Source organism: Calonectris borealis, chromosome 20, assembly GCF_964195595.1.
Source record: "Calonectris borealis chromosome 20, bCalBor7.hap1.2, whole genome shotgun sequence".
NCBI lineage: Eukaryota > Metazoa > Chordata > Aves > Procellariiformes > Procellariidae > Calonectris > Calonectris borealis.
In genome coordinates, this window is record NC_134331.1 from 5735534 (window position 1) to 5755274 (window position 19741).

General features: G+C 42.9%; 1 protein-coding gene across 1 annotated transcript in view; it reads right to left on the minus strand.

Annotated features, from left to right (window-relative positions):
* HLF (HLF transcription factor, PAR bZIP family member) overlaps positions 1–17997 on the minus strand; it is a 36662-nt gene extending 18665 nt beyond the window's left edge. The window contains exons 1-2 of the mRNA XM_075169607.1: positions 17648–17997; positions 15897–16232 (exon numbers count right to left, since the gene is read on the minus strand). Coding sequence (XP_075025708.1) covers positions 15897–16232; positions 17648–17753 — 442 coding nt within the window. The 5' untranslated portion in view covers positions 17754–17997. The remainder of the gene's footprint in view (positions 1–15896; positions 16233–17647) is intronic.
* Between the last annotated feature and the right edge of the window lie 1744 nt (positions 17998–19741).

The following is a 19741-nucleotide window of genomic DNA, read 5'->3' on the forward strand; positions in this document are numbered from 1 at the left end:
CCACTCAGCCGCTAGCACAGCTCAGACCACCAGATCAAGCTCTGCCACGGCCTAAGCTGGTAAGTATTTATATCTGCTTCTTTGTAAGCATTTCCAGTCACTTTCAAAACAATCAATGCAGGCACCAAATTACACTTCACTTCTACAAAGACAGGTCCTGGGCAGATGGAAATCTGCCTGCACGGATCTAACCTGTGGGCAAGAACTGTATCTTGTGTACCTGGTTAAAGGCTATGCACACAATTAAGATACCAAGTGGCCTTTCAGTTCTTCCAATGACTTTGCAAGCTTCATTTCAGTGCCCCCGTACTTGACAGTTGTTTTTTAGCTCAGTTTCCTACAGAAATGAGTTTTTTGCAATTGTGCTGTCCACATGTCTGTCTAGCCTCCTCCCAACAACTGTTGGCCCATTTCAAACAAATTTGGCAGAGAAGTATGGACATGTATTACTAACAAGCTTTGTGAAAACAATGTAAATGAAAGAAGCTCTTAACTCCCTGGCTGAAGGAAGGCTGCAGGAGCCTCGTTACATCAGAGAACCCACGGAGATTCTGCTGCTCATGGAACCGATTCCTTGGGCAGGTAGTAGAAAGGAAAAAAGGAAAGTATTCACCAAGTTAGTTATGGCAGTCAGGAAAGTCACTTAATCCTCTTGTTCTCTACTGGAATTGAGAGTATCTTTTCACCTTATCCCACCCACTCACTTACTATGTCCAGTAATCCCGAGCACAATTATTTGTTTGACAACTGCACTGCCACTTGACAATCTCTCTGAATTTCACACAGACACATCTGGTATTGATAGCCATTAAAACAGTCATGCACCTGTCCTGTATTAAAAATCAATGTAGAAGACAGTCAGATGTGGACAACCCAGCTGTCTGGTATCATCTGAGCATTTATTTATTCTTATAATATGTAGTGAAAACCAGAGCTCTACTAGAAAGAGCCTTTTTATATTATCCGCAGCACTTATTATGCAAGTAATTGAAGTCTTCCAACCAAGACACAGTAGGAGTGTTTGGGAATCAACAAATTTGCTCTGGCAGCAATGAAACATTCATTATTGGGTTTGGGGCCGGGAGGGGTTGGATGGAGGGGGGAATTCTTTTTTTTTTTTTAAAGATTTTGTTAAAATGCAAGACAAAAAGCTAGGTGAGGAATGCCGGGTAGGACTCATAGGTAAGAATTACAGTGCTCTATATTTATGGTGGAAACTGCATGTCTCTGCCCACTTGAGGGATACACACAGAAACACAGATCAGTATTTGCAAGATCAGAGATCCCTTCTAACCCTCTCCCTTCTTACTCTCACTGCTGTTATTTCAGTGTTACTAACGTCCACAATTACTGAAGCTTGGGGAAGAATGGGTTAAACTTAGCAAAGAAAAAACAAGCAAGAGAAACACCTTTCCTCTTTCTGCTTAACTGGATAATTGGTTAGCAGGAACCTGCTTGATGAGTTTCAGCAGCTCCCAGAGATCAGGCGAGGCTGCTTCTGAGAGTGGCTAAAGCTGCTAACTGTATCAACATCTTTAAGCCAACCACAGGGTACCCCTTGCTAAAGTTGTTTTTTTGACAAGTAAAATTTCCAGAAGGCAATGAAGCAGTTTGTATACCAAAGATCCATCCAAACCCAGTAAGAGCAGGAAACTATTTTAGGCAGAATATTTTATAGATGTTATATACATAAAACTGTCTTATGGTCAGAATAAATGGATGATTTAAAAAATGTTTAAGTGAGTGAAGAAAGACTAAATAATTCTCACTGCAATGGAGACAGTATAACAGTAAGGTTCAAATGAATAAATAACACTCCTACTAGGTTCTGTCCTAGTAATTTAAGGGGCTAAGAAAATTCTAGTTCTGAAGGTTCATGTGACAAATCAAAGGGCTTCAATGGATCTGTACAATCCTCTGGGCTTATTACTTGATACCATTTATCTATAATGCAAAGATTTTACTCAAGTAATTAGAGATTTTGAGTCCAGTTGGCTAAAATGAAAGTACACGAGGGTTGATTTTCACACAGGGATTATCTTGTCCCGTATCAGATGTGTGTGCAAGCACGTGAGTTTGAAAAAAAAAAAAAAGGTCATCAAACCCTGGTAAAATCTTGCTATAAATTCAAACCAGTCATGACTGTATAATCAGCAAAGCAGCACCTATAGCAATCACTGCAAAATATTGGAAAATATTTACTTAGCACTGTCCATATTATCATCTTCATTTCTATTTATTCACCTTGATGTTTCAATCAATTAAACACTGCAAATGATAAATGGACATTTATCTGAGTTTTAACATCAAGAACCAAGCTCTCCCTTCCTGAAACTCTGTCAGTTGACACCAACCAGTCTCAGCACGGGGCTCTTTCTCCCAGGTTCTCTTCTCTCTGAGGATGCAGGAGAGACTAAGACAAAGCAACTGTAAATTTATATTCTAAAGAACAACGTAGAGATTTGGGGAAAAGTATTCCAGCTTTTGCCATTATTGATCTGCTCAGACACAGCTCGAAGTCTCTGATAAAGTTACCGTAAAAACAGACTTCCAGGCTCAGTACTGTCCGTGCAAAACAAACCAACCAACTCCGCTCCCACATTTCAAGAGAGATGTCCCTCCATAAAATAACAGGAACGCTCCTCAAACACTACTGCTTGGAATCATGTCTTGTACCCCCTCCCCAAGTGTTATGTCTTTTTGTACTATTTTTTTTCATACAAGGGTGCCCTCAGAGATGTTGGGGTTTCAAACCCAGAGCCAACTTTCCAAAACATGCTGTATTTTGAAAAGCCCATTTTTGTTTCACAGAGAAATAAATGAGTTTGCATCATAAAGTCTTTATCCCCCCAAACCCAAAGCCTCCCATACAGTTAAAAATCAAATCCAGCTTTATTTTCCTGCATGAGTCAGGCTGCATGCAAACAGCTTCAGAGGAAGGCAAGCTTGGGGTGGAGAATAGAACTGAAGTAAGAAATCCAGAGAGGGATACTTGTTCTTCTAACAGCACACTCCTATTTTCCCAAGACATTTGCTAATATTTTCATTTTAAAACTAGAGGAAAGCCACCCCCTTCCCCCCAAAAGAAGTTTTAAAGATTATAAAGACACACAAGGACACACTTTATTATTTTAACAATTATTGCTATTTTCAGAGCTCCAGCACAGCTACTTCCTTCCATAATTGGACTTCAATCAAACCCTAGTGAAGCTTTTGATCTTGGAAAGAGTAACAACATAGCTCTGTTATCGGCACATAGGGGGCAAAGAGTAGGACATCCAGAATTTTTCAATAAAAGAAAGTTAATTGCTTTGACTTATATTTATCACAGGTCATGGCTACAAGTTCTGAGTGCACATACATAACGGTGCACACTGAGAAATCTTGTATAGACTGGCCAAAATAAGTGTTGGGATTATACTATCTGTGTGCATTAAAAAAAAAAAAAAAAAAAGAAGAAAAAAGCAGCAAAACAATGCTAGATTACTATCCAAATATACCCCAGTGGATGTCCTGCCAAATAGCAAATATGTGGCTGTAAGCTCCAAACTGAAATAAAAGCTTGGCCAGAAGCCCAGAGCTTCACTGTATTTTGCTCAGCTAGCCATAGTCTGGCAGAACAGAGTGAACACATTCTCAGCCACGTGATAAAGAAGCCCGTCAGGCCAAGCTGATTTCCTTGTGTTGGTTAAATGTGATCTTCAGACTGTACACACCAGCGGCTTTGGGAAAACGTGAGAAAGTGGGAAACAACAAGCCACGGGCTATAAACCGAAGGGCAGCAAAAAAATTACTTAAGGAGTTTGTTTAAACGCTAGCGTTGCCAGTGCTGTATTTTAACAAGGTGTTAACTGGGCTCACAGGGCTGAGCACATTCGGCAAGGGTGCTGAGCACCAGGCATTCACCTGGATTTCGATAGAAGTTATACACCATCAGCTCCTTCAAGGATGCAGACCCTGAGAGGACCTGATTTGGAAAAGACACTGCTAATTCTTCATTGTAGAGGATTGTGAGAGCTTCCCATCAGTGGGTCAAAAATGCAAAACGCTGAACTACTACAAATTCCATATTCAGGAGAATTAGAGGTACTTAGGCCTCTCAGGATGTGGCCCAGTACAGGAAGGGTATGACTCTGATGGTGGTATACATCCCCTATGGTGCAGGTTTTGCTGACACTACTTAAATACCCACCAAGAAGCACTACTGAACACAGAGAAACATTCATGAACTGAGAGAGAATTTGGCCAAAGGATTCAATCCGAAAAACATGCAAGGTCTAACAGGATAAAAGCTGCCCCAATGATAAGATATTATATTTTAATAGTAGTGATAATAATGTTTTAAATAACTGACTTAGGAAGAGACAAACAGCATCCCTGGCCAGCATCAGAGGTGCACGTGACTTGTGAGAGCATGTTACATGTGGAAGCAGAAAGAAAAGCCTCCAAACGCAAGATCTCAGAAGTTCATCCCTGCTATAGATAAGAGCAACTCAGATGAAACAGTCATGACAGTACGTAAGAAAAGTGAGATTTGTTTACTTTCTAACAGAAAAAAATTGATAACCTAGACACGTGCAGCAGCTGGTGAAATCAGAGACACACACGAGTTGAAAATTACACCTCCAGTTCTTTCCTTCTATTTGGCTAATGATTTCTTTTCACATGTTCAGAACAGCTTCTAGACAGAGACTACCACAATTTTCAACAATGACTTCAACCATGTCGCACTGAGAAAATTGAACAGATAAGAGAGTTTGGAAAAGTGTTTCTTAAACCTGGTGACGAGTCCAGTCCAACAGAAAGATCAGCCTTTCTGAGAGCAGCCACGTGATTATGGATAAATGAACGTCAGGTCTCGGAGTCCGGACAATCCAATGTCCTGATTTTTTGAGCACCGAGACACCAACAGCTAAGGTGTTTCAAGTAGACACCCAACTACAGCTGTCCAGTATTTGTAACTGAAGGCTTGTGGTTTAACCTCCTCAAAAGGTGGATATGCAGGTTAACATTAAATATGCTGCATTCTTTCCTAATTCTTTCATTTAAGTATACAGTTGAATGATGCAGGCGTTCACGAGGTCAACCTCCTGCTCCATTTCACTCAATTTGTGTTACTCTCAAAAAATGGCTCCATCACCAGACTTCTACCACGTCAAAAAAACCTTCACCTAATGAGCAAGCCCCATTTTTTTTTGCTTATGTGAATTTGAGTAAGGCATTATAACAACACATGGCTAAGGAACATGACACAATCTTGATATCTGACTTATTATGCTCTTTATGCTCTTCCAAGAAGAATAATCTTCACAGGCAGGGGAATTAATTCCTCATTTTTCAATGTAGATGTGTTGATACAGAGGGCAGGCCCTTAGACAGTTGGTGACAAAGGCCATACTATGGTCAGTCCCTTGTGACTAACCTGCTTGGGTAGATGTGGTCCCTGGAGAAGTCTGGAAATTGAGAGTGGGAATTAAACAAAGGCGCCTTAAGGTATTCTTAGTTTCGCTCTCCAAAGTCTGCACACTCTTCACTAGTCTTCAGAGCAGTGACCACCCAGTTTAACAGGGCTTTGATTCTGGCCACCTTTCTTTAGCTACCTAGTTGCAGTCGCTCATTACTCCACCCTCACCCTGCAGTAAGCAAAGAGAACTGGGCTACTCCATGGGGCTAGCCCAGCATATAAAATGGATATACCAAATTAAATTATCTCAGGATGTATGTAACACAAAAAAATCCCCATTGCGAAAATATATGCTGCTGTGAAAATTTTACTTTGACATCCATATGCCACTGTGGTGTACTTCAAACAGCAGTGAGCTCAGCACTTGCAGTTATTTCAGATCTGTATCTGATTTTTTACTCTCCCAAAGTTAAGCTCAAGGCAATGTCTTAGACACAGTCTAAAAAAAAAAAAAAGGCAAAGCAAAAAAAAAAAATTGCAACATTTCCCAGTAAACTTTCTCCAACTTAATCCTCAGAAAGCAGGAAAAAACTCTTGAGTGTCTTTTCATAAAGGTGTTTTTTTTTTTTTTTAAAAGACACTTCATATAGTGTATGCCACTGCCAGACTGAACAGGCGTTCGGGCCTCAGAAAAGTGTTACCTTACCACAAAGGGTATCAAAATTTGTGCTGTGCTGTAAACAGAACATAGGAAGGTAGCGAGGTTCTAACACATTTCTAAATGCCCTAACAAGCATGTGCATTCAGGGGCAGAGGGAATGGGACGCTAAGGGAGCAGGGGAGTCCACCCAGCCGCGCTGCATTATACTGTGAGTGTGTTGTGTCATTACAGCTTTATCCCGACACACCCATATTTACAGCACACAATGTACTGTACAATTCACAATGCCAAGAAACTCAACATATCTAATCTGGCAGAAAAACAAAGTCATATCAGGTTAATCCAATTCTTAAATTGCACAACTTTGAAAAGCCAATAGGAAAACAAATCTTCCCCTAGCTTGTGCTCCCCCTATTCCTCCTCCCAACACACATACCCTGCCACGACCTACTTTTCCTCTTTGATCCCTCCACATTTTTAGCCTGCTCTCACTGTCCCCTCATTCTCGCTCTGTTTCTCATTCACTTCTAATCTACCTCCGCCCCAGACCCCAGCGGCAGAGTGGAAAGTTACGCCGATGAGAGCAAGCCGTAAAAGGCAGCTTTGCGCACAGCACCCCGGCCGAAACGCGCTGTGAAGAATGAATGGCAAGATGCATACACAAGGTCACTTGGACACCTGCCCGCATGTGATACTGCAAAAATTGTGATAAGATAACAGGCTTCAAATTTGAAGTGGGCTGATTGCAAGGTAGTTTCAAACAGGGCAGCAGAGCTGGGGTGCTTCTGCTGCACAAGAGGAACAGGATATAGCAAGGTGGAGTAAAAGTTCAGAAAATTTTTAGCTAAAATAATTGTGCTCGACTTTGGAGAGGATCAAGATCATTCCATTGCCTGGGTTCAGTGCATTCAAGATCTTGCCTACAAACCTTACAGCTGGTTTTCTAACTTGCCTTTTTAAATGAAACCTTGGAGTCTCATATAATCACAAGATTCCAGGAGCTGAGGTTTTTAAAAGAATAATAATGGTGGAAAAAAGTTTGTGACATCCCCCCCCCCAACACACACCAAACCAATTAAACCTGGTTTCTTGCAGATTCGTTTCTCAAAGTGAATTGACATCTCATGGTGTCTAAAAAGGTGTCAGCTTTCCCAGAAGCATTTCACACAGATCAGGCATTTTAAAGGTCTTATGTAAATCCTCTGATGTAGAAAATGCACATTTACATTACAGCTCTTCCTGCTCAGTAACATATTCCTTTCCTATCCACTCATCTATTTTAATGAAATTTTAGGAATGTAATTATTCTTTCAGAATCACAACTTTCTTGCCACGTTCGGTTAAAATCAGCCAGTATACTCAAAAATCATGAAGGAGGAACACGCAAGAGGCCACACATACCTAGCATGAGTGGATATGGTTTGTCTTCATAGCAAACCAGGCAAAAAAAAATACCCCAACGCACATCTTTCACAGCAAGCAACAGAGCTGCAAGAGTTACATACAGAGATCGGCCAAATGCCCCACGCTGCAACGAGGGGCCGCAGCTGCAGGGATTACAGACGTCAGTAACATCTATATTTCCACTATGCAGCACAAAGAAAGAGGGAACAGTGGTATGTCTGATTGCTGCAGGGTCCTTCAAATTAAGTCAGTTTAACCCTCTCTGTTTTGATGAGGAACAGGATTTGGTTTTGAGTGCTTAGTTCCTACTTACTAAGCATTAGAAGCTAAGCAGACAGCTGCTTTTTAAGTAGACTTCTTGCTGGAGTAGGATTCATTTCCAAATGTTGAAATGGCAGGTTTGTAAAAATTATTAAATTGTTTTAAGTCACCTCCTCTGTTTCAATGCAGCCCTCTCGCTTTAAGCCTGTGTTTTACATTCTGCAGCCTTGAGTAATACACTCATCCACAAGAAAGTTTAGTGCTATTATTTCAGTAATCTCGCTGTGCTAAAAATATTGATTGCTTTGTCAGAGTTCTGCGGGAGTATTTTGTGTTTAGAAGTTTCACATTATTGTTCCTTCAGTTTTTCAAAATGCAATCTAGTTTCCTTCCTTGCCTCCTTAAAATCTCAAATTATAAGCAGTTACTAGTGGGACCACGTTTAACTGCTGTTTTGAGCGCTTTCATCTGTATCCTGATTGCTAAGTTACCAGGTCACCTCAACTATAGCAATGTCCACACACAAGAATTAAGAAAGTGGGGAGCCTTGCAAGCGATTTAAAGAAAAATTTAAGATCCAACCATTGCCACACAAAGTAATGGATCTTGCTATGGACAGAGAACCCTGTTCATTCATTTGTTTATTAAATTCAGGAGTACCAACCACTTCTGTAATGAATTACTTTAACTTTGACCTATTGTCCACAGCCATGTTCCAGAACAAAGAATTTATAGCAAGCTGAGCTCCCTAAGGCTAATTGGAAAAGAACACTTTTTTTTTTAAACCATTCTCCATCCTCAACAAACCTTTGCTAAGCTACGTATTTTTGCCTCTCTGCTTATACACCTACATATCTAAGGATGACATTTTGTTACAGATGACTTATTGCCGTAGTTCACTCTAGCTCCTGCTTGTAGTAAATGCATGCTAATACATCGATCTGTGGGTTCCTGTCAAGTTTTGTTTCAGTAATAATCTAGACTTGTGTTCCAGTTAATAAGGACCTGAGTTTTCTAGGACCCTAATGCAATTTGGATTTTTTATTTCCTCTTACAAACAGCCATACATCAAAACACAAGCAAAGAGCTCCAAGAGAAACTTTTTAGCAGGGCCTTTTGCAACAGGACAAGGGGTAATGGTTTTAAACTGAAAGAGGGTAGATTTAGACTAGATACAAGGACACGATTTTTTGCGATGAGGGTGGTGAAACACTGGAACAGGTTGCCCAGAGGTGGTAGATGCCCCATCCCTGGGAACATTCAAGGCCAGGTTGGACGGGGCTCTGAGCAGCCTGATCTAGTTGAAGATGTCCCTGCTCATTGCAGGGGTGTTGAACTAGATGACCTTTAAAGGTAACTTCCAACTCAAACTATTCTATGATTCTAAGATCCTCAATGCCTGTTTTCATTAAATGGCAAATAACATGAACAAGAGAATACTACCAGTAAGATTAAGAGCTAAAGCTGTTTCTCTCAAAGTTGAGCAGAGAACCCTGAAGCAAGAGCATGCCACAACAGAGAAGCTAAGCAATGGTGTTGGATGGTGTACAATGAAAATCTGGGCCAAATTTAGCCCTGGCAAGATTTAGTTCAGAGAATGAGACAGGGAAGCATAACTGTACAACAGCTTCAAGCGTGTCAGAAATGCGAGAGGTTGAACAATAACTTGTATTCGTTTAAAACTTGATGGATAGCACCTCAGTTATGCAAAGCTGAAGTGCTGTGAAGAGCCCTAGCAGAAAAGAAAAAAGAAAAAGAAAGAGATGTTGCAACACATGCTGCTACCTACCTGTGTTAGCTCTCCCTACATTAGCTCTGAAGATCTCAGGACTGAATTCAGCTTTGTGATAAATAGACGGCTTCTTTAATACCATTTGTTCATTAAAAAAAAAGGCGACACAAGGTACAAAATCGGTTTGTCATGTATTCATTTTGACAGTCATGCACTTCACATTCATTTTCTATACTAACTCATTAAGTATAACTTACTCCAGTAAATGGAGTAAATTTGAGGTTTAAGTAAATGTTTTTTTCAGAGCTTTCATTATCTACTCAATGCAGAAGAGATCAAACCACAGTTTTTCTTGAATATAACTTAGTTGAAATACTCTTGTCTGATCATCCCAGTCTTCTGTGGAATTCAGACAAAACATTGAAAATATATGTTTTTTGTTATGAAAGCGAGACTTCAAAAAAAGGAAACTTATGATCATGTTTGTGTGATACAAATACTAAATAGCTCCATAGTGTACTGCCAGCCAACCAAGCTTCTGATTTCATAATGCTCTAAAGTCCTCTTTACCGATAACGACTATGTCCTTTCATCCTGAGAAAACGCCACTGGTGCACCGAGAGCCATTAGCCCCCTTAAAAAAGAATGAATGACAAGAGAGTGAATGGTGACATTTTGCTGCTCCTCCTAGGAGTTGATGAAGGAGAGTCAACAAGCTGCTCTCCTGCTGAGCAATACTGAAATCGCTAAGACTGCATGAGGAGTAAAGTACTCATTGCTGAGATTAACTGGGCAGAATCTGGCCACTACTAGCTCCCAAAATTGCCAATCTGCTGTCCTATAAATATGTAGAGATTGAAACAATTAATGTGTTTCCTAGTACCTTCATCTATTCAGATAATAGTATCTTCTTCGTATACATCTCCTGATGAGGTCTTCTCTCTTAACTATAACATATTGTTTTATGAAAGACTTCAGGGTGTACTAGCTTCTTAAAAATCAAATCACTGCACTAGAGAATCATTCGAACAAACACTCTCCAATACACTTTAAGATAGGAAGCAAGGCGCCGAGAAAAACACTATACTTTTTCTAGGTAATTGCAACAAGTTTGACACGCAGACATCCTTGAAATGTCTTTCTAAGGGGACCAAAAAACCCTACTTGTTCCCTCTGTGTACCCTCTTCCTAACACTGCGTAGCCCTTACTTGCCTAAGTAGCTCTATCTGTGTGGAAAGCGCTATTCCCCATGAGAACTGAAAAGTCAGGCCAGGTATATTTTTAAAGTATCACATAAAACTCAAGATGTTTCACACTGTTTACTGTTTGAACTCCGAATTAACTTCAAGTTCTTTCATGCAGTCAAGCAATTATTTAACCAATAATCAACATTTAACAGTGAATATTAAAATTAGATCTCTTGAAGGAGACACAGTGTTCTTGCTTCTAGCATTAACTCGGCTTGTGCGTTCAGCACTTTCTTCCCTGTTGTCATGTGACAGGCTATTTTTAATTTTTTGCCTGAATATATTTTGCATCTTCCTTTGATCCAGAAAGCAGTTTTGTGAGGCTTGTCTGCATATTGCACTTCCCTTGCCGTGGCAGTCCGGAGCAAAGCTTTTCCATTTCACTGCAATTTCGGCGTCGGCTGGTAATGGCAGGAGCACACAGCCGTGCGTGCGTGCCTGCTGCTCTAGCAAAAGCCATGCTGAGCAGGCTGCACAGGGGACTGCCACGTGCCGAAAGCACATGGTCATGCAGGCAACAGCCACCCAGAGCCTCACGTGAGAGCCAATGTGAAGAGCAGCTCTCGGTACCAGCCTGCCTGACGGTTTAGCTGGTCATTCCCATGTTGTCACGTGGGAGAACAAAGGTCAGGAAATTCCCAGCTCCTCTTGGAGCTGGAGGTAGAGTCCTTCGACTCTAAGAGAGGGGGCTCATGCTGTGGCTCATGCAACACCTCGTAACTGCTTGTAAACAATGATTAAAGCTCAGGAGAGGATTCCACATACAAGCTGGCTGCTGGGAATGCTGCCCTTCACACTACAAAGGCTGTGCTGGAAGAGGAGGTCACATTAAGAAACACAGGGGAAGGAAGACTGCAATAAAGGGAGTGTTGCGCACACACCCTTTTGTGGGCTGCCCCCTTTACCAAGTCATCCCCAGCATGCAGTCGAGAGGCTGGATGGAGCAAGAACCAGCCTCTCCCAGTTGGCTGCTGTGCCTATCACAAACAAGAGTTAAAAGAAAATGCCGAAAACCACCAATCACACCTAGTGTCAATCATTACAGTTCAGTATCTATGTAAGAAGTAAAAGGTAATGGATACTGCGCTCTAGATGAAATATGTCAGCTAAATAAATAAAACATGGCATTTAATAAAATCTTTGTGCTCTTGGGGGGGGGTGGGAGGTGTAAATACACTTCACATGGAAACAGTTTTCAGCTTTTTGATTAATGTACCCCTAAATCTTTTTTTTTTTTAAAAATATGAAAGTGAAGACTTGCAGATACTGCACATATATGTATCTCCACAGCAGATCACAAAGCTTATTTTTCTTTTTTTCTTTCCTTAAATAATCTTTGGCAGATCCTTTGCAAGAAGTCTAAGACACCCAGCCATCCAGGCAACACAGACTGAAAACCACTGTCACAGGAATGCAAAGAATGAGGGAGTTTTTTCAAAGCCTCTGACAGCCCTATGCTCCTTAAGGAGCAGGGTAGTAACAAAACATGGGCTATCACTATGTCGGCAGCATCCCCATGACATGGCCCTACATCCAAGGCTTTGGTGGCAAACAAAATTCGGATCTAAACCACAAAATCCCCAAAACCTTCTAATTAGGGTCTTCCACCAGACTTAGCTGATGCTTCTGAACGCTAATTCACTCCGTTCAAACCCTTTACAGTAGCTGCCCCATTCACCCAAATAAGGGCTACACAGGGAAAAAAAGCCAGGTAAAAGCAACCACCAACTAGTTACCTGCAAAATACGACCCTCCCTTTACATACAAACAGCTACAAATACTCCCGATTTCCTTAAAGGACTCTGTGGTTAAATGGAGATTTATGTTCCACCAAAAAAATGGCAGAAGATAACACAAGGTCTGCAATAGATTAAGAGCCAAAAAAATGTCTTCACAGTAACACGTTACTTTAAAAGCTAGCTTTATAAAACCTGTTTTTCTGAGGGAGACTACAGATTTCAGCCAACTAACGAGCATCCAATACAGAGAGAGAAAAGAAGTTCCAAATGCATCTACACATTACAATGAACGGTGGTCTGCAATGCTAAAATAAATCAAATACTATTTTTTATTAACAAAATTGGCACTGTGAAAAAAGAAATACATCAGATTCCAATCTTGCAACAGCCATTACCCTGCATCCCTCTTCTTCAAAAAGAGAACGAGTATTTGCTATACGTACATTCCCCGAACAGGAATTTATGGGAAAGTAGCTTGCTTTATTCTTTGCCATAGTCCAGAGAACAGATGATAAACTGGTGAGCCTAAACATTTTTCCATCAGCCAGACAATCCAAGCTGGAAATATAGAACCAAGTTAAATCTACAGGGAAACTTTTTTTGGTGGTTTGTTGTCGGTTTTTTTTTTTTTTTACTTTTAAGGAAAAAAAAAAATCAGTGAGGATTTTGTAACGTCATATTTACCGTCAGGGTCAGCTCAGCTTTGCTGAGCCTGATGACACTACTCAGTGATTGCCAATGCAGATTTCCAGATCTCTTCCAGAGATAGTACAAAATACATATTTGGGCAATACCATTAGCTTCTAAAGACAGATGAGGCTTGTATTTCAACACACACACAAAATTAAATCTTCTTATGCCACTCTTCTATAGACCCTCTATGTCCAAGATACACCATGTACGTGCATGAGTCACATTCGGTGTTCCACGTGCATGTGTATGTCCTCCCCCTACACAGTACATGCAGGTATAGGAGTTTTGACCAACTGCACGTGATACGCTGATGCTAAATGCTGCGGAGCCATTTAAAGTAGGGACATAAGGATTTGACCCTGCCTTCAGCCAGAGTCTACATGCTCAAACAGGCTTCCATCGTAACACAAAAATCCAGAGGACACAACAACGAAATATTTTTAGGAGAATTACTATCACCTAAAAAATTCAGTTTTCCTAAAAATAAGATCACATGGAATTAATATTTATTGAAATTGTATAGTTTATACTATTTGTTCTCAGGTTCATTACAATAATACAAATCACAACAGTCATGCATATTGGAATGGTAGCTCACACCAGTTAAAAAAACCCTTTCTTCATGTGACAGTTTAAAAAAAGGTATTTTAAAAGTTTTAAGATATATTAACCAAAAGGCTCCTTTATAATGATTTTAACACTTACCTCCAGACTAACTTTCATATTTCGAAACAGCACATTTGCCTTGGCGCTTTTATGACAACCTTAAATGCTCATTTTTACTTTTACTAAAATCTTGGTTTTTAAAATATATACCATCTTATTTTAAAACTTGCTCAAATGCTAAACTCTAAGATGATCTTCCCTTCAAAACAGATTGTCTAAGTATGATTTTTACACAACAGCACATAAAAATTTCAACAACCTGATGATAAACCAGACTACTGTTAAGTAAGTCATAGTACCGATCTGTAATAGGGAGGGAAAAAAGAAAATATTATTTTAAGAAATAGAATGAGCTCCCTTTTAAAAAAACACATTTAACCAAAAAATTATATTATTCTTAAGGCAAGGTGGCGTGGGGAAAAAATACCTGCAAATTTAGATGGTTTATCCTACCCCAAGAGACATGACTTCTTTTACAACAGTAAAAAGCGTACAGGGAGCTTCTAGGGAGAAAAGTTTGTGAGGCTGAGCTGCAAATAGCTCAGGAAAAACTAAAAAAAAAAAAAAAAAAATCAATTAGTTGAAAAGTCATGCGGACAGCTGATTACAAATAAATTCTGACAGGTGATCATTAAAAGCCTGGCTCATAACCAGGCTCCTCTGAAAAAAAAGAATGAGGACAGATTATCTGCTTTTAATTTTAGGTGCGCATATGCGACAGAAAATGGTGTAGCATATACGCACTATTTTTAAAAACTGGCTCAGAAAAAGCAAGGGGTTTTTATATTCTGCTCTTGCCAACTCCAAATATATTTTAACTTTGGAAACCCTTTTAAGTTATTAGTTAACTATGAAATACTTTGAAACTGAAATACAAAACAAAGTCAAACCCACATAAAGTAAAAGTGAGTAAATGAAATCCTCAACTAAACACACGCTTCTGACTTGGGGCCAAGGAGTCTGTTGACAGGTTTGGGGTGTTTTGGGGGGTGTTTTATTTCTTTTTAATGAGAAAGGAATGTTACAGACTTGTAAGACTTTTCTATTTCATCCTGCTCCACAATTTTTGTCCTTCTATTTATTTATTTTGCCTCCTTATCAGATGATTCTGACAATGACTTCGCACGCTGAGCGTGGCAAACGATCAAGCAGAAGGGAGAGGAGTGGTTTCCTGCTCCCAAGAGCACACTTTGCTCTAGCAAACCTCGTGTGAGCAGAAGAGCACAATAAATAAGTCACCCTTGTTTTTTTTTTTTTAAGAAAAAGGGAAAGCTCCATGTTTTCCAAACTTCAATGTTGACATTAATCCACTGACCGTGATCTCAGCCATGCTGGTGTCAGGCCAGAGCAGTTATTCTGGATTCGTACTAGTGTCTCTAAAGGGATGATTTCAACTGCTAATAAACTAATAGAAGACTTCCACTGACATCAAACAGGTTTGAATCATGCATTACAATCAGAACTTGGACTCCATGATGTTTTCTTTGCCTACAGCTTAAGGTGACTATAGATGTAATTTATCAACTCAGGTCAGAGTTACACTCAGTTTATCCTAATTTAAGCAAGATTATAATGCAGTTCCAAAATTTAGTTCCTGCGCCATGTACTGTGGCACATTTTACTTTGCTTAAATAGAGAATAAGATTATGGCCAAAATTTCAAACAGGAAGCATTGTCTTTAAGTTTCACTTCAAAATAATTGCCCACTCCTGTGTTCTCACATCAGATATTGGCCAAAGGAATATTCTCTTTCACAGTCCTTCTCCCTGTTCATTTAACACTATGGCATCTACACATTACTATTCTGTTTGTGGTCTTTTTACTTGCTAATAGCTAGGCTATCAATGAAGAAAAGAAGATAGGCAAGTTTCTTTGGAATTCCCACAGTTTCCTTACATAATTCAAACAAAAACCCCTGTGGAGCAAATTAGCAATAACTAGAGCTATTATTTTTATTTGTTGGAGTGTGAGTGACTCGAATCACATTGGCTCTAAGCTGCCTGTCAACCATACAGGGAGAAGCAATTATTTACACTGGAGAGGAGGGTTCATGCCAAAATCCATAGGAAGTTCTTAGGTCTGCTTTACCTGGTCTGACCGGGCTCTGCATGCAGTTCTGCGACACCATGCCTGGATGGACTGAAGTAGAAGCCCTGCTGCTGAGGTCCATGACAGAAGGTGATGCTGAGGTAGCTTGCTGGAGACCTGACTGGTGTGGGCTATGCTCGTGCTGGTTTGGGCTGGGTGGAATGCCGTTTTCTGAGAGGAATTCTTCCAGGTCCATGTATTCCAACTGGAAAGTGTCTCCATCGTATGGCAGTGTCTTGTCCCATAATGTGGGACCCAAGAAAGCTGACTGAGGGACTGTGGTACTGGTGCTGTCATCATCTAACTTCTTCTCTTTGTCTTTTTCTTTACCGAATGCTTAAACAAAACACATAATAAAGACATAAGAGCTCAGTAATTAAAATATTTGCTACTACTACTCCAATTATTTCTGCTGCACTCTCAGTTGTAAGTAACAAATACTCCCTTCGTAAAAAGAACTCCTTTGATTCACTCTGTGTTGACGGGTCAAGCTAACTGAGCACCTTTGCTGGATCCAACCATGTTTTTGAGATTTTCCTCTATTTTTAGTTAACAATTCCACTGCATGCATGGCTTTGAACGTCAGCTTCAATAAGTACTCAACAAACTTAAAAGTGAGTATTTAACTTACAGCAAACTGGAAGATGTTGCTGTATTCTGGTGAAAAGGAACAGTCTTAACCTAAAATCCCCACAATTTATTATCCTGTCATACTTCTAAATTAAGGTCCCAGTCTTGCTAGTCCTTACACAAGGAAAGTAGTCCTCAAATTCAGTACTTCTTAATATTACTAACTTACAACACTGGTGACGTCTGAATATGTGTTCTGATGTGCAGAAGAGCTAACAAAAAATTCAAAAGTAGAAGCAAAACAACAAAAAAAAAAGTTAAAATGATACTTCCTACTCAGCATCCAGTGATTTCAAGACACATATTTGAAGGGGAACACCTGGTTTCTCTACAAGATTTGCAAGAATCTGAACCGATAAAGCTTTCCATCAACTACCATGCCTTCTTAACATTTTCCTCTTAACCACATGCAACAACCCCAGTGAAATCCTGCGAGTCGCTTTGCAATGAAACATGGAAAGCCGAGGATAGAAAAACCCTTGGCTCTGCAAGAACTTTCATAGGGTTTCGTTTTTAATGTGCATTTGATTCACTGGAAATACAAAGTGCAATTATGTCCGCACTACCTTAGCTTCCCAGAAAAACTGCAACTTTCTACTGTTAAAATGCCTTTCAGTTATACGGGACCATGTTTCACGGAGGGTGGTTTTTCAACGGCGGAGCAGCCGGCCGCCCCGAGGGGAGGCTGCGGCGGGACCTCGCCTCAGGCTTGGGAGGGGGTCCGCGTCGCCGCCCTGCGCGCCCCCCTCTACCCAACACTTCGCCCGAGGCAAATCGCGCCCTTTATTTTTCCAGGCGGCCGGAGCCGTCCCCGCGGTGGCTCCGCAGCGGCGAGAGAAAAGCCCAGCGCCTTCCGTTAGGTCAGGCCGGCTGCGCCCATGGCTCACCGCCTAACACCCTCACCGAAATCATCCCACCGCTTAATCGCCTTGGGGGAGGGGGGGCGGTCGGAGGGAGGGGAAAAAGGGAAAGCGAGGCAGCGGTCCCTGAGGAGAGGGCAGGACGGGGACCGCCATGTCGGGGCGCCTGCCCTCACCGGGCCGGGCTGTGAGGGGGCCCAGAGGGGCCGCGGGGGGCAGAGCCGGCCCCGGGGGAGCGAGGGCTGCCCGGGGAAGCCTCACCGTCTTCGTGAGCGAGCGGCAGCTTGAGCGGGTTTTCCAGCAGGGTCTTCAGCACCCCGTAGGTGGGAGGTAGGAAGGTGGGGTTCAGCGGGAGCGGCCGCGACATGGTGGGCTTTCCCTCGGGGCAGCTGCGCGGCAGCGGTTCCTTCCCCTTCCTCTCGCGGCGCCGCTACGAAGCGCGGTGAAACGGGAGCCGAGCCGAGCCGAGCCGAGCCGAGCCGAGCCGAGCGCCGCTGGCGAGGGGCGCCTGGAGGCCGCCGGAGCAGGGGAGCGGGAGAGGCCCCTCCGCCGCGCAGCTCCACCACCGCTGCCCGCGCCGCTCCCGCCGCCCGCTCTGCGCCGCGCGCCCCGGCCGCGCGCCCATGTGCAGGCGCTGCCGGCGCTGACGTCAGGCGCGGCGCGGCACCGCCATTGGCGCGGGAGGCGCGGCGGACGGCCCCGCCCCCCCGCTCCGCACCGCCCTGCCGGGGGTGTTTCCCGCCCCGCGCCTCCCCCCCCCCGCCCCCCGGCACGCGCGGAGGCCGTTACCCGCGGCGGGCCGGGGGCAGCGGCGGGGGGGGCGCCAGGGCCGGCCCGCGCGCGGGGTGTCGGCGGGGAGCGCGGCCTGGCCGCTCCCCCCGCCCGCGGGGAGCCGCGCCTGGCGAGGCCGCGGCCGGGAGCCGTCTCCCCGGTAACCGGGAGGAATGTTAATGAGTTTGAATGTTTGACCCCGCTCGGTGCATCCGAGCGTGAGGGCAGCGGGGAGCGCGGCGGCACCCCTCAGGGGAGCGGGGTGCGCACCCCCCGCCGCCGCGGCCTGAGGGACCCGGGCCGTGCCGCCGCGTGAGGGGTGGCGGGTCGCGCCCAGCCCAGCGGGGAGCGCCGCGGGCTGAGGGCGGCTGCGGGGGACCCGGCGGGGGAGCCCGCCGGCGAGCTGCCCTGGCCCCGAAGGAGGCGAGGCGAGCCGAGGGGTGTTTTGATCTATTCCTAAGGAAACCGGTTACTGGGCTTGCGAGCATTTCGCTTCGGAACCACGGCGGATCTTTTATACGTCTCATTTCCGTAAGCAGAGTGCTTCTCTCACCAGTTACCAAGATAACCAGGGTGAGACAGCTGTCACCACTAGCAGGGTTCCCGGTATCTTGTCCCAATTTTGTGTCGGAAGGGGCTTTCCCCTCTGCTTGTGAAGATCCTCCTTGAAAGTACAGTTGACTTTCTACCCGCTTAGGCCTTCAGGAACTAAGCCCTGTCGGTGTAGACTGTTCAAGAAGTGCAGTCTTGCTGTAGTACCTTCCACCCTTCAGGTGCTTGTAGGCATTTGCACCTGCCTGCTTCTCATGGTTTTTTTGGATGGCATTTTGCAAAGCTTTACCATCCATATTTAGTTGTTAATCTTTCTTCAGAAGTCAGTTCTTTTACCGCTAACAAATACAGATAATAATAAAGGAAAGTAAATACAGATAAATTATATGCACAAACTTTTAGTTGGAGTGCCCAGTATTTAGAAATAAAAGCTGAGGAACAGAAGGCTGCCTTGAACAGTTATGTCCTCCCCTATGTATCTGTCTATGATTATGTGCACTGACTAGCGTCTGGTCAAATGATCCGACTAAAACACGCAACTCACCAAAATCCAAAGTATATTCAAATCCATAAAATTGCACTGGCACAACCAAAACCCAAAGACTGGCAACTGTAATCGTCAGGCCCTTCAGAACCAGAGACAGCGTAACATTAACATATTTATGGCTACCAGGGAGCAGGGGTTATGGAGGAACCTTCAAATGCCGCAGAGGCGGCATCGTTCACGACTGGAGGGGCTTCCAGGGGGAATGTGACAGCAGCAGCACAGTAGTTTTTAAGTCACCTAACCAGGAAAAAAGCACTAGATTATTAAATGATTGTACACATACCAACGTGGCCAAATTGCTAGTTACTGGCAACCTTTAATTACAGAGGTACAGAGGGAGTGACAAAGGTTAGGGCAACAATTGGCAATCCATATGCAGATGTGGTACAGAATGTTTTTTCTATGCAGTATAAAGAAAAAAAAAAAGGATACATTTAGGAGATTTGGCAAGCAAGAAAGAAGAGTAAACAGAATATAAGATGCAA